This window comes from Rhineura floridana, chromosome 2 (assembly GCF_030035675.1).
Source record: "Rhineura floridana isolate rRhiFlo1 chromosome 2, rRhiFlo1.hap2, whole genome shotgun sequence".
In the NCBI taxonomy this organism is placed as follows: Eukaryota; Metazoa; Chordata; class Lepidosauria; order Squamata; family Rhineuridae; genus Rhineura; species Rhineura floridana.
The window spans coordinates 170,100,234-170,115,547 of record NC_084481.1 but is presented as its reverse complement, the minus strand read 5'-3'; the positions used below and the strand labels follow the sequence as shown (position 1 = coordinate 170,115,547).

At 41.7% G+C, this 15,314-nt stretch overlaps 1 protein-coding gene across 2 annotated transcripts; it reads left to right on the top strand.

The window, feature by feature from the left end:
* Positions 1-633: 633 nt before the first annotated feature.
* GCHFR (GTP cyclohydrolase I feedback regulator) lies at positions 634-15,024 on the top strand. 2 transcript variants are annotated; one of them, XM_061611419.1, is made up of 3 exons: positions 634-745; positions 9,252-9,346; positions 14,246-15,024. In XM_061611419.1, exons 1-3 carry the CDS (start codon positions 710-712, stop codon positions 14,424-14,426), a joined length of 312 nt encoding a protein of 103 aa, XP_061467403.1. In that variant the 5' UTR covers positions 634-709; the 3' UTR covers positions 14,427-15,024. The 2 variants fall into 2 exon arrangements, with proteins under 2 accessions (XP_061467403.1, XP_061467404.1); XM_061611420.1 differs by lacking the exon at positions 634-745 and adding an exon at positions 3,299-3,736.
* Positions 15,025-15,314: the final 290 nt, after the last annotated feature.

Here is a 15,314-nt window from a genome sequence, read left to right as displayed (position 1 = left end):
ATAAATTATTCACATCAGCATCTTTGAACATGTTCATTGAGCATCTGAAAACACAAAATCACCAGAAGTAGGCAGGGAAGATGGTGGATTTCTGTACAGAGAATGAAACGGAGTGATGGAAAGAGAATGGAAAGAAAGGCAAAAATATACTCTGTCTGACCTGTCTGTCTGCGGAACATTTACACATTCAGGGGAACATCAAAGCATGATGTAATACCAAGCTGAGGGATTTGCATATTGTATTGCAAATTGACTTTCTACAGTATTTGCCGGAAACTGATTCCTTATTTTTGTAGTAAGGCCGGAGGGGAATTATTACCGAGAGATTGTTTATTTGTACTTCTTTTGATGCTTGCAGGGCTTTTCTTTTAATACCAAAGGCAAGCAAATAAATAGAGAGGAAAAAACCTAAAGTGAAAGGCGTCAATCTCTCCCCTTTGGAAATATCTCTGACCATCTCACCGCTGGCTAAAAGATCGGTCCAGCCCACCTCAAACCTTACCCTCCACCACCTCCGCAATGAAACACTAGCCCTACGAGCAAGCATTGTCCGCACTAGCACCGCCCTTAAACAGCTCTCGTTGATTGGCTACTCCAGGAGAGGGAGTAACTCTGGAGTGGCAGGATGTCACGTGGGGGCTGAGCTGCAAAAGCAGAGCGAGCTGGAACGGCGGCCACCTTGCAGACCTCGGTGGGCGCTGTGGGGATCATGCCGTACGTCCTCATTAGTACTCAGATCCGCATGGTGAGTAATCCGGGGGAGGGGGCTGTCAGAAAAGACACCGTACCCTGGCTTAGTTGGTAGGATGGTGCTGGTCTTGAGCCCATTGGCACCGATGCCTAAGAATGAAGCGATAGTCCTGAATTGTTTGTTGTCTGTCAGGAAGCGACTTGCAAAGGTTGATTTCGGGGGTCGCGGGACTGATTTCTGTACTTTGCAGAAGATTTCTGGAAATATATCCCTGGATAAAAATAAAAAAGGCGACACCTGTTCCTTGTTCTGTCTTGTATGCATGCATAAGCACTTCGGATCTTGTTTGGGCTGTTTTCTTCTGTGCCTACTTTAGGGCTGGTGATGTTGTGAATGGTACAGTACCCCAGGGCGCTTTGTGATCTTTGCATGCACACAGCTGATGTTTCCTAGTTTCCTTTCTGTTTCAGGGTTGTCACCTGCTTAACTGTCCAGGTAATTTAGTGCAGCATCCCAACAGATACATCTCTGCATCTGCCAGGTTTGCCCTTAGGATGCTACAAGTTGCTGTTACTTAGGCTGTGTACACACCATACAAAACATTTAAAACACATTTAAAGCACACACACACACCCAAAAATCCTGGGAATTGTAGTTTACTCCTCACAAAGCTACTATTTCCAGCACCCTTGACAGACTGCAGTTCCCATATTTTGTGTGTTTGTGCTTTAAATGTATGGTGTATATGCAGCCTTTGTTTTGAGAAGCAATCAGTGAGTTTGGAGAATAGTTGCACAATGACAGTTTGCACATACTAGATTACAAACATATAGCTCTTAACTTCTTCTTTCCTTTTTAAAAATAAAAATTTGACCAAAGGCTGAAATCAAATATGTTGTAGTTTTGCATGGTAAATAAATCAAGAGCTGCTAGAAGTTCTGTCACGTAGGAGTGACTAATACTTCTTATTTATATTGCAAATCCGAGTATTCAAAGCACTTTACATATATTGTTGTAATCCTTACAACAGCTCTACAAGTTACAACAATTTTATTACCCAAATATTGTAGATAGGAGGCTGAGGCTGTAAGGAAGTGGTTTGATTAATGCTATCTAATGAGTTCATGCCTGCAGTAAGATTTAAACCGAGGACTTCCTGATTCACACATGAGTCTTTGAGCCACTGCGCTATATCAGCTCATCATATAATAAAGGGGTAGAATGATATATCTACTTACTACTTTGTATCCCACCTTTCCTGAATTCTTTGATCTGTGTATATAATGCAAAACAGGCATATTCTCACTGTTTTCTTTTATTTTTCTTTTGTGTGTGCATAATGCAGGGTGCAGTCCTAAGCACACTTACTAGAGATGACACATCACTGAACATAGTGGAACTTACTTCTGAGCAGATATTTGTAGGACTGTGCTGTTGTAATGCTTCTGGAGAGGGACAAGGCTAGGCATCAAAACCCCACCTCCTGGCCATCTAGCTTCTGATTTTGCGAAGCACTGCCTAGCATACACACTTTAAGATATATTTTTGAAGCCATAAGGGCTAGAAGCTTGCTTTAAAAAGAAAGTAAAATGAAATAAAAACTTTTTTTTAAAGAAAGCTAAATTCTATCCCCAGTGTCGTTTCTTGTACTTTGTGCTTTGGTGGAATCACAGAATACACACAACCTTGTATGTGATGGCACATATAACAACATATATTATTAATAACATTTGTGTAAGTATACTGTATATGTATCAGCAAGCAAAAAGACTTTAAATAAATGTTTGTTGCATGTAATGTTCTCCCTCCTTCGGTAGCACATGTGAGATCGGTGTTGCCTTCTCTTTCTCCAGAGATCAAAGACTGTGACCAACAGAACATTTCCAAGAGACTGGCATATCTAGATTTATTATCTTTGCAAATCAGCCATGACAGTGGCTTGTCTAGTTATGCACATCAACTCTGCTGTTTTCCCACCATCCTTTTACTGAACCGTACTGTTCGCAAACAGGGCTCATGGTGTCTTCCCAGCTGTGCTTTCAGTTTTAATCCAGTGCTTGTTCAGGCATGATGCCACCTGCTGTTCTTTGAATGTTTTGTTTCTGACATGAGTATCATTCTCTCCTTGCCCACTGTCCGTAGACCAACACATGAAAATGGAAACATTTTTTTAAATGATTATAAAAGCACTTCCCTCCCATTTATACCATCAGTCTACGTGGCTGTGACAAAATTACACTTGCATAGATCTTAAAGTCACTCACAGCCCCTGTATATTTTTATTCTGGCACAGGCAAGTAAGTTGACAACAACATGAAGAAGATTAGTCTGCATTCATCCTGATTTGTTTGCACAAAGCATATGCGGTGGTTAGACTATGACCAGTCATTCTGATTTGTTTATGGAGTTTATATGAGGCTGAGCATTCATCTTGCATTTATTCTCATTTGCTTGTGAGTTTTTATTATTTATTTATATATTACATTTATATCCTGCCTTTTTTTATCATAGAAACTCAAGGCAGCATACATGTGGTTCCGAGATGGTCTCCCATCCAGGCTTTGACCAGACTCAGACGTACTTAGCTTCAGGAAGATGGTGACCTCATGTGCCTTCAGACCATTGCCTGGGACATCCTCCTGTTAATCATTCATTCATCCTACACTTCCCAGTTCATTGCCCTGCACTTTTCTAACTGCAAAAAGTCTGTGGATTTGTTATGCTAGGGCAACACAGAGCCCTTTCATCCACTTTAATTACACCATCCTAAACCTCTGATATGCACTTGAATCCCTCCTGTAAAGTAGTCTGGAGGCATTTTCAACCAGTTCCTCTCACTATTTTAGGTGCTTAGATGAGCACGAGTGACTTGGAGCAAAGGGATGCAGGAACTGTATTATCCTGTTCTTAGGAGGGGGAATTGGCCCGAGAATCTAGCCCAGACCTCCCCCCCCCCCCGCCTGCCATATCTCCAGTGCAGGGCTGGTTCAGAGAGATCTCTGCAAGCCAGTCCAGAGTATCGAGCTGCCTAAGAGAGATATGAATGTAAGGATAAAATGTAAATGTACTGCCTTCAAGTCGATTCTGACATATGGCGACCCTATGAATAGGGTTTTCATGAGGCCGAGAGGCAGTGACTGGCCTGAGTTCACCCACGTCGTAGTCCAACATCTTAACCACTACACCACACTGGCTCTCATGAATGTAAGGATAGGAAAGAAATCACAAAAGACAAGGTACTGGTGACCTGTAAACACAGGGCAGTGTCACAGTGCATAGCAAATCAAATGAGGTTACAAAATCGTGTGTTAAAAATCAAATAAAAGTTAAAAATTCTAGTTCCTCTCTGATATGTAAACATATATTCTTGCATTCGTTTGTTCTGTAAAGCTGTAGCAAATTTCACCTTTGGCCACTTGTGCCTCTGTGTGGTACATTCTGCATTGCAGGATATATATTTTTAAAGGGCTATTGCTCAGTTTGAAGAAATCTGGATTACTTATTTACTAAATTAGAAACAGCACAACCCTAAGCATGTTCACTCAGAAGTAAGCTGCATTTGAATTCAAGGAGACTTACTCCCAAGTAAATGGGTTTACGATTAAAGTTCCGTATGAATAAATGCTAGCTTTCTAGAGGAATGTGACCTTTGAAATTTGAAACTCATATTTTCCAGGAAAGAAAACAGATTTTAAGAAGTTTTAGAACCGTTAACTAATATGAAAAAAAGGGGGGGGGAAACATAGGATTACAGTATTATCCATCGACAGCCATTACAAACAAAGGAAGTTCTCCCAAATACAACCCAATGTGCAAAACATATAGGCCACAGTTCCCACAGTGCTCAGTACCGTTTCCCCAAAGGACTTAAGAAGATGGAATGCAGTCATTTGGTGGACAAATTGGCAGGGAAATAAAGTTGCACCAACTATGTTTTCTGCAAGGCAAGAGAGTCTATGGGGTCATTTGGCTGTAGCATGCTGTTGTAGACACTAATGTATGTCGCAGTGGGTGCAACAGGCTCTTCCTTGTTTCTGAATATGCTGTTTTCTTCTTTTCCTTTCCTGAAACAAAGTCTGGTCACGCAAGGCAACCTTTTCGTATTGCACCATCTTTGTTCTTTTCATGAGGCACAGCCACTTTTCATGAGGCACAGACACTTTTCAGCAAGTGTCTTCACTTTTGGGATAAAAGGTGGTGTCTTCGCATTGTAATTGTGACATGGCTCCTTTGGGTGCTACTTAGGGGATTTTGCAAGCATCCAAACGGTTCAGCTTTGGCTTGCCTGAGATGAGTAAGAAGTAGCTCCAGGCGATTAGCAATGCTGTTTCCCCCCCCCCCCATAAATGGCAAAAGAAATGTTAGTGTTCTCTTCCTCCCCCCCCCAACAAAAAAAGCAGTTTGATAATGTTTAAAGAAAATGTTTTGTGGTGAGTTTGGGCAGGCAGGGGAGTAAAAAAAATGTGGCTAATGATTTTAGTTGCAATCAAGACTAGCTCAGCTTCTTAAGCATATCTAAATGTGTTTAACAGTTCTGCTTCTAATCCTTCACTGTGTTTCTCTTAGTGTATCTGGAGCTAAACATAATAGACAGACAGGATTAATAGATGCATAGAGAGTCTCTGACATTCCTTGTTTCGCCTGTAGGGGGAGCTCTCACAGAATGTTTAATTCCAAATGCCTGCAGTGCCATCTTCCTGTGCCTTGTGTTTAAGGGCGTAAATGTCGGCATCACACTCTAAGCAAATAAATAGTGTGTGATTTGTGCTCAAAACATGATTAAATAAATCAAATCAATGATTGGTGCCCAAATTATGTTGTTTAGTTTTTCACTCAACAAGTTTTATTTGATTTAAGGCACCTATGGCCCACCTTAATGTTGTTAATAATTAAAAAATCCATCCAAAATGGCTAACATTATTAAAGCAACTGTAAAATAAAATTCAACATCAAAGGGTAAAACAAAAATAATCCCATGTTATTCTAAAGCAATAGCAGAAACAACAAGAATATAGCCATCAGAGCAACCTCTAAAGGAGTCTTCTGGAAGGACCTATGTTTCTTTTATTTTACAAAATTGGTATGCTGCTTAACTGTAAGTAAAACCTCTGAGTGGTTTACAAAGAATACAAAATATACATTAAAATTGTCCATAAAATCAATGTTAAAACAAGTTTATTAAAAAAAAAAGCCCCAAATGAATAAAAACAGTGTGCTAAAATTACAGATTAAGGGCGCAATACAACTGCTATGTATGCTGGGCTGAGGTGAGTTGGATATGGTGGACCCCCAGCTGAGCCGACAAGGTCCTGGCTCAGCCTCAGCGAGCCAGGCTCTGCTAGCAGAAGCCCCTCATCCTGGCTCTTTCCCAGCTGAGCCAGGATCCTGCCAGCTCTGCTGGGGAGCCACCCGGGGAGCCCAGCCTGGTGGAAGGGGAGCTGGCAGAAGCTGACATAAGGCCCCAAAAAGGGGCATTCTGGGAGTGGTGTCGGAGAAGGGGCCACAAGGGGGTGGGACTTAGGCTACATCCTACTTGTGTTCAGACCACTTCTGCAGGTCCCAGTCTGGGCCAAAGTTACACCGAGAAGGTCAGTCTAAGGAGATAATTACAATGGAAGTCAATGGGGAGCACTTACTCTCCATAGGGGTATTTGTAAGAGCTGGCTTTTGCTTTCCGGTCCCCGTGCGCAGCTCCTGGCTAAGCATGTGTTCAGCTGGACTGGAGGCTCCCAAATGGCAACTGGATGCTGCGCACTTTACTGCCAGCTCCTGTTCTGCCAGCTTCCCATGAGTTGGATTGCTCTGTAAAAAAGATGGGGAGAGTTAATAGTCTGTTCAGAATTTTAGGAGTAGAGGGGGCACTTTTTGTGACAACAGAGGAGGGGGTTACAGAGGAATGCTTGTTTGTTATATTTATTTGTTGGGTGCACCTGATTATTTTTTCTTTTTTACATTTTATTTTATGCAATAATACAATGGAACAGTAATTATAACTGGGAAAAGAAAGAGTAATCAGTCATGCATAATTAACTCATTATTTTAGGATCTCCAGGGCTTAGGGAAAAGAGAAAAAAATTGAAAGACAAAAACAGCAAGTAAAGATAAATTATTCAATTGATCCTCGCAAAACTTGCGGCTGAGTGGCATCTTGTACTTTGCTGTTCCTAGTAATGAATAAACAAACTCCACTTCTGCATATACAGATCATTTTGTTGTCCTTGTTATCCCTAAGACTATAATGACTTGAAAATGTAATAAAATCCTATTTTAAACACTCAACAAACTCTGAAGGCTGCCTTTACCTGGCATCAAAAAAGACGGATACGAAACAGCCCACCCCCACCCACCCCAAAATGTTTTATGCTTTATTATTTTTACAACTCGGTCATTGGGGGATTATGGTCCTTCACCAGCCCATCTGCAAATCTGGAACTCATGAGTTTTAAATCTTTACTTGATCTTTCCTGCTCTCATGAAAGGTCAAGCTCGTTATAGAGATGTCATGGCAAATTTCTACCATGAGGTGACGGCTAACTCTAACAGTCACCTCCTTTTATACTCCTGCTCTGTGCTTGTATGAATATGGCTTGATGCTGTATATTGGCTCTGTGCTTGATCTCCATGTTGTGTGTATATTTGGTTGTTGTCAGGGCTGACTTATCCATTAGGCACAGTAGGCACAGTGCCTAGGGCCCACAATACTTTTAGGGGCCCATGAAAATGTTTTAATTTCTTTTAAAATCAGAAGAAAAAAATGAACTTTTAGGGTCGAAGAAAATCTTTTAATTTTTTTCTCACATCAGAAAAAAATGAAATTTTTAGGGCCCACGAAAATCTATTAAATTTTGCCTGAAACAGAAAAAAAATAAAATGTTGAAGTATTTAAAGTTATATCAAAAATAATTTGTAATGTTGGTATTATTATGGAGGAAGGGTCCCACAAAGGCAAAAGTGCCTAGGGCCCACGAAAGTCATAATGCGGCCCTGGTTGTTGTTACTTTTTTTACTGCAAAAGCAATTAATTGATTATTGTGTATCAAATCATATTAAAAATACAGATACAATAAAGTTGGTGCTCTGGGGCAGGTGTTCCATTAGTGGGTGCCAACACAAAATGCCTGACCTCCAGCTGCCAGCTGCCTAACCTTTGAAGGTGGGTCAAATAGAACAGTGTCCTTGAGGCTGACAGGTTTATATGGAAATAGGCAGTCCTTAAGTTCTCTTCTTCCCAAACTATTTATACTATATACAGGGGTAGCCAACATGGTGCCCTCCAGCTATAATTCCCATCATCCCTGACCATTGGCCATGGTAGCTGGGGCTGGTTGGAGTCCAGCAACTTCTGGAGAGCACTGTGTTGCCTGTCCCTGGAGTAGAGCTTTGTAGGTTAACATTAGTACTTTGAACTGTACCAAGAAACAAACTGAAAGCCAGTGGAGATCATTCACTACTGGTAAACTATGTCAAGACAGACAAGTCCTAGTTAACAACCTGGCTGCCTTGTTCAGGACCTGTTAAGAGGCAGCACCATGGACAGTGCATTCCCTTAATCTAACCTGGGATGTTATCAGAGCGTGGACAGCTCTAGTATCATGGATGATTTTGTTATGTATACTTGTTTTTAAATTTAATTGGTTTTATCTATATTTTTGATAATGTTATCATGCATACTTGTTTTTAAAGTTTGTTGATTTTATCAGATTTTTTTATAAATATTTTATATTCTTTTTGAGAATTTTTTATTAAGCAGTCTATAAATGTTAAGTAAATAAATAAAATAAAACAAAAGCTGTGGCAACAATTCTGTCTTTATCCAGGAATGGCTGCATCTTGTACGTCAACCTAAATCTTACATGTATTGGAGGGTCTTGTTGAACTCTAAGAGGAGCTTGTCAATAGTTGTTTAACCTGAACTTCTTTCATAACTATTCCTTACACCAGGTGTGGGAAACCTGCAACCCTCCAGATGTTGTTACGACCCATATGTTAATCCATGGCTGTGCCTATTAGATATAAAGAAGGGAGTGTGCATGATTTAAAGCAGGACTAGGGGATCTGTAGCCCTCCTGACAGCAGCAGTTGGGGGGACGACAGGGCAGCCAGAGTGACATTGGGGGCCTGGCTTCCCAACACCAAGCATCGATGTTGCTTACTGAGAGGAAGGTGTGAGGTGCAGAGAGCTCAGTGTGGTGTGGTCATAGAGACAGGAACAATGGATAGGTTCTACCACTGTGCCCGCACCATGCTCAGCTTCCCGTGCCTCACCTTTCCCTCTCGGTAAGTAGTAGTGACTCTTGGTGTCGGGAAGGCAGGCATGCAACCCACACCACTGACCGCTGCTGCTTCCTTATGTTGCTGGACTGCCACTCCCACCATCCTGGACCATAGACCATGCTGGCAGGGGCTGATGGAAATTGGAGTCCAGCGACATCAGAAGAGCCACAGGTTCCCAACCCTCGGCTTAGACTGTGCCAATAAATGACACTTGCTAGATAGAATGAAAAAATGCCCTGATACCAGCATAATTTTCAGTAACAAAACTAGATATTTCTCCCTGCAGGAGGTTGGGCCCACCATGGTTGGCGATGAGCATTCCGATCCAAACTTGATGCACTACCTAGGGGCCACTAAAAGAAACATGCTGGGGAATCATTTGTAAGTATTTCTGTGGGGGTTTGATCCCCCTTTTTTCTTCCATCTTTGTCTTCCTCCATCATTTGGTTGACCAATCATATTCTGGTAGTCTAAGGTAACTCTCTTGCTCCTGCAAGTTTTTAAAATTTATTTAACAGGAGCACTGCAAACAGAATACTAAGAGACAATTCACATGTATATGTTCATCACTTGATGACTGCAGTATCAAATGGTGCCTTGTATGTGTCAGTAGGCCATCACAGGTACAACGCTACAGGCAAGTCTTTCACACCACCTTTCAAACACAAGTTTTTTCAGTGATGTTCAGGTCACACTTTCAGTTGCTAGCCAAAATGAAACAACAACAAAATAATAACTGTACAATAGCCAAGTGTACTATCAAGTGAATGTGAGAACCTGTCTTTATTTTTTAGGCAATACTGGGTTAGACAGACCAGTGATCTGACTCATATAGTATGTGTTTTTTATGTGTTCAAAGTGAATTTGAATCTAAATATAACTTGCTGTCACTTTCATACATTAAAGACAGGTATTTTAAAACATTCAAAATAATAAAACCAACAATGAGTTAAAAACAAAAAACATAATAGCTTCTACCAGAGCTGGGGCCACATGCACACATGCACGCCCCACCTACCTGTCTCTCCTGTCTAAGGGACTGAAGCCTCCGCCACCATCTTAGTTGATGGCACGCATGCGAGCTACGCACGCAGATCCCAACCATCAACCAAGATGGTGGCAGGGGCATCAGCACCTTAGGGAAATCTTGGCCGCCATCTTGGTTAATGGCAGCCCTGTGTGCACAGCCAACACAGGTGCAGAAGACAGGAAGACAGGTAAGTGGAGCCAGCGAACCGGCAAGGTTGGCTGGGAAGCTCTCTCCCTGCAATCTGCAGCAGCTACTCTGCCACAGATCATGGAAGACAAGCGCTACTACTCTCCCACCCTATTGAGGGGCCCCTGTGGCCCCAGGGGCCCTTGGCCAGGGCCCGACCTGGCTGCCCTTTAGCCCCAGCCCTGGCTTCTACATGCCTGGGTAGGCTTGCCTAAACAAAAATGTATTTAGCAAGTGCTGAAAAGAGTACCATGAAAGCATCTGCCCCATGTCAATAAGCATGGAGTTCCAAAACATAGGTGCTGCCACACTAAAGGACTGATTTTTTACAAGAGCAGAACAAGCACTATGTGATACCCATAACATGGAAAGCACACCTTGAGCTTGGCCTGATAGCAAATCAGCAACCAGTGCAGATTTCAGAGCAGATATATTATTGTGCTGATAGGGTCTCACTGTCAGCAATCACGCCACAGCATTCTGTACTAACTGCAGCCCCCAGGTCAGGTTGTGCTGCATGGGGATTTCTGTGACCTTGGCTGACCCGCTGCCAGGATTATTTTAGTTTTGTTTTCTGGTTAGGAACCCTGACTGGTTGTGGGATGCTGAGTTTTCTGCCTTACTCATAGAAATCTTGTTGTGGTTGGTATGGTATTGTATTTAGGAAATCATCAGTCTTTTGTTTTTCTTTTTCTATTTGCATTTCATTTACCTTTAACCTCACTCCCCTACACCCATAGAAGCAACAACAGTGGTTCCATGTGCTCAGCTCAACTCCTTAAACCCACTGATGATGCACCTTGTTGGTTGCATGGCAGTTTGTTTCTTGCCCAATAGTGATAAGAGAGAATTCACACACTGGGGCTGCAATTGTTGTAGCTTAGCTGCTGCCTGTGAAGGTAGATCAAACCATGTGTGTTTTCTCTTGTCAGTTATTACTCACTGGAATTAGGTTGGCTGTCAAAGTGAGTTTATAGCAGCCCACAGGGTAGACAGAAAAGGGTAGAGAATCTTCTTGCTCTTACTCATTTCTCAGACCTGTTTCTGAAGTGGTCAAATCTATAAAGAAGTTTGGAGCAGCCATGTTAAAAGGTGGGGCAGGGTGTTCCAAGGAGGAGGTTGCCAACCTTGCTTGGATATGGATATCTTTGCAGAGGATCTCCAGTCAAGCTTTACCAACACCACAATCCAGACTATATCTACTCAGAAATAAGTCCTGTTGAGTTCTATGGGGCTTCGTCCCTTAGTGTGTTTAGAATTGCAGCCTTCAGAGGCATCCATCTTTACTCCTGAGTGCTCCTATCTAACATCTCCATAACACTAGGCTCCTTTCTTCCTACAATGGCCTTCTGGCGACTGGCCTGAGGCTACTTAAACCTTTCTTGCCAGAAGCAAGTAGGCTAGACTAAATGTTCCCTACCCCGGCTCTATCTTTTAGCTAAGATTTAATTTCCAATCAGATAAATGTTTTTGTTTGAATTGTATGCTCCAAGCAACTGTTGTTGATGCTTAATGTATCATGCTAAATGACATCACTAGGGCCCAACCCTGAAATCTCAGGGTCTGGGATGCTTCTGACCTGGCAACCCGTCAGAGATGATGGGAGCTATAGTTGAAAACATCAGGAGGGCACCATGTTGGCCATCTCTGCTATAGATCTTGCTGGTAGAAGTGTCACTCTCTCATTCCAACTTTTGTACTTGTCTCTGGTGATGTGTCTCTAAACATTGCAAGTTTTAATTCTTACCCCATCCATTTGCTAGGATGGAAGACTTAGTAGATGCCTTTCCTTCCTTCTTTGCTGTGGTGAGAAGCTTTTTTTGTCTCCTCCCTTTTGTAATTGAAGAAGAGGAGGAAGAGGAAAATGAGAACAATAAAAATGCCTCCATGGAATGTAGGACCTTACTTGGCCTCTTTGCTGTGGGTGTGAAGTCCTGCATTCCTATAAGATTAGCACAGAGGAATCATCTCAGAAAACCAACCAGAAGTAGGAAGTAAACCAAAGGAGGTTTATAAAATGTCAAGGCAGACATTGAGCCATATGTAAAGGTAATTTATTTTCTGTGGAATTATGATAGCCTTCAAGTTACACATAATAGTCAACAAGTCTTCCGTAACAATTACACTGTTGTAACTAAGTAGTTTATAGCTCTGTTAGTCCTTACTAAAACCTGTTTAAAAGTCCAGTTGCACCAAATGATCATGCAGGTAATCCTCTCTTTCAATCAAATTCCTGTTGGCTTTCAGGCAGGACTGGGGAACCTGTGGCCCTCCCAATGTTGTTAGACTCTAGCTCCAATCAGCATGGACAGTATTCAGGGACTATGGGAAATGTAGGCCAGCAATGTCTGAAGGGTCACAGGTTCCCAGCCACCGACAGCCTGAAGGAATTCTGCTTTCTAATTGTATTATTTGGTATCTTTTTAATTTTTTACTTCATTACTTAAAGCAACATATTAAAACATCAGAATATTCGCAGAAACCAGTATACAAACATTAACTAGCCAGACAGTACATAAGTAAAGAGATGGTGTGGATTGAAAGTGGGTCTTATTGCATACATAGCTGTCGGCTCTCCCATTGAGCTATACAACCCACCTCTAGTGCAAAGTGTGTGGCAAAGACCACAGCAATGTCAAAAATGTTTCACAGATGTTGTTCCCTACTAATAAAGGATAATCAAGGAAGTATCAGGAGCACAGTCAATATAAATTATTTTTTTCTTATCAGTTAAGATTCCTAAATGGTAGGCTATATTTTAGGTGGCTGAGCTTCCTCACTGCTCACCGGGCAGATTTTTATGCATCTAGGTATGCGATGCCAAAAGTGAAAAAGGGGAAAATATACACTGAGGATTCCACAGCCAAGTTCAACTCTTAAGCTTGCAATTTCAGCTGGTTTTAGCCTGACTGTGGCATGAACTGCATAAGCATCATGCTACAGCAAGCTTACAAATACACAGACCAGCTAATGCCTATACTAGGAGTTGTAGTCCAAAACATTTGAAGACCAGGTTGGGGAAGGCTGTTGTAGATATTGAGATTAGTCTATATGGAACATACTATCCAGAATAAAAAGTTCTTCTGCCCCACCTATATAATACTGATGCATTTTTTTGCACTCCACAAAAGTGGAGGTGCTGATGTTCTCACACAAGGGTGCTTTAAATGCACCTAGCTAACACGTTCAACTTGCATGATTTACATGAGCGCTTAACATATTGCCCAAGACTGACTAGTTAATTATATGTGATCTCATGTGATGTAGCTATCTATTAAGTATGCACTGGAAATGGAGCCTTACTCTTCCTAAGAAAACATTTAAAAATATGATTATTTATAGTGTATGTAAACTCTTGACTATGTTCTTGAGAACCTGGAGAAATACCTTTTGATTTTCCTTCAGAACAATCTGGTGCTTGGCGATCTCTGTACCCTTCCATATCTTTATATAAATTTGACTGGAAGATTTCAACCACTGAAGGAGCTCTTGTATCCCCTAAGATGGGCTGGACACATTCCCTGCTAGGCAATCTTCCAGGGGCCATACACCAGTGGTGTATGGGAACAGAGGGAAAAGATGGGAACAAAGCAATAAATGTTAATTTTACCTTTGTGCGGTAGGCTAGTTTCTTCACACTCACATAATCCCTCTCCAACCTCTGTCCAGGCAAGCAAGAAGCATTCTGAGTTCAATGACACATTCCAGCCAGGCAAAAACGCTCAAGGAGGGTGTGAATCAGGGCTGGTGAAATGAGTGGCCCAAGGAGAGTCCTAAGGACCACATAGAGAGGCACAAGGCGCAACATTTGGCTGCTGAACTTGACGTTCCCTTATCCTTGCCCTGCCTCTTCCCTAACTGGGCATTATTAGGGCAAGATCATAACCCTGATCCATGCCACTAAATTTGTTGAGAGTACCTCCTTTCAGTTTTCTAGTTGTTTACAGCTTTTGTTATTGGAACTGCAACAGAAATGCAGTAATCTTCTTCATTGGTACAAGTTCATTTGAAGTCTTTGGGAACCAGCACCTCTTCTCATTGTTTCCACATCTTCTTCGCCACAGCTGGGAATACTATGTGCAAGATGCTCCCCGGATCGTCTTGGACAAGCTGGAGAAGCGTGGCTATCGTGTGATCAGCATGACGGGAGTGGGACAGACACTGGTGTGGTGTCTTCACAAAGAAAGTACAGAGAACTCAGATTTTCTTCCTGCCCAAGATATTGCTGTAAATCGCCCAGCATAGGACTGCCTTCGTTTTCCAATATGTTTGTTTTAAGGCATTATGAAGTCAGACCTTGCTCAAAACCCTGCATTATGAAACATAGGCACTGCTACCAAAAGGTCATAATAGGAAGGTGGCCTCGTTAGCTTCAAGGGTTAGCCCTCAAGGGATTACTCCTTTTTGATCATTAATATGAATGCCAGCTGGAACGGATAATATGGCAGTGTTATCCCCATTTGTTACTGCTGAATGATCAAAACCTGTCATTAAATCCACTGTGTCAGTAACAATCTCACACGAGAGTGGGTAGGGGAGACAGTTAAGTGTAAGATTATTGCTTTGCTGGGAATGAGAGGTGGTTGGGAGGAAAGGCTGCAGCAGAACAAGTTGTCACCATTAAGCACAGTATATCTTCAAGCCAAACATAATTTTAAATTAAAAGAGAATGAACAGAATCCAGAATGTGGCAAATTGAAGGGAAAAGATCCTCTAAACATTTCAACATCAGTTTTGTAATTGTCCCATTTCCCCTTTCATCACTGGGAATATTTGGAACTGAGTGTACTAAGTAAGCCATTCTTAAAATAGCTGGTAAAATAAAAGAATTTAAGAAAACAGACTTGACAATTTCTGTAGCTTAATTCATTTGAAGTAGCAGTAGACAAGCATTTTACCTCTTGAATGAAATCCTGAGAAATAATGAGCAGCTGCAGCAAGATGTGACACACAGATAATGACCACAAATATAGGACTATTAGTACTTTGCCATGTAATGGATCAAGGAGGCCCATAGCCTTAGTACAAGCCTTTCCTCCCCTCCTTCAAGAAGCTTCGCGGACTACTTACTGATTTAGTGTTGTAGTGCCAAAACCATTTACTCCCTTGTATTTGATATTACAGTTCTGTAGA

Coding starts and splice junctions, on each gene's coding strand:
- GCHFR (XM_061611419.1), top strand. CDS start 710: ATGCCGTACGTCCTCATTAGTACTCAGATCCGCATG. Junction 746..9,251: donor TTAGTACTCAGATCCGCATG/GTGAGTAATCCG, acceptor TTCTCCCTGCAG/GAGGTTGGGCCCACCATGGT. Junction 9,347..14,245: donor AACATGCTGGGGAATCATTT/GTAAGTATTTCT, acceptor TCTTCGCCACAG/CTGGGAATACTATGTGCAAG.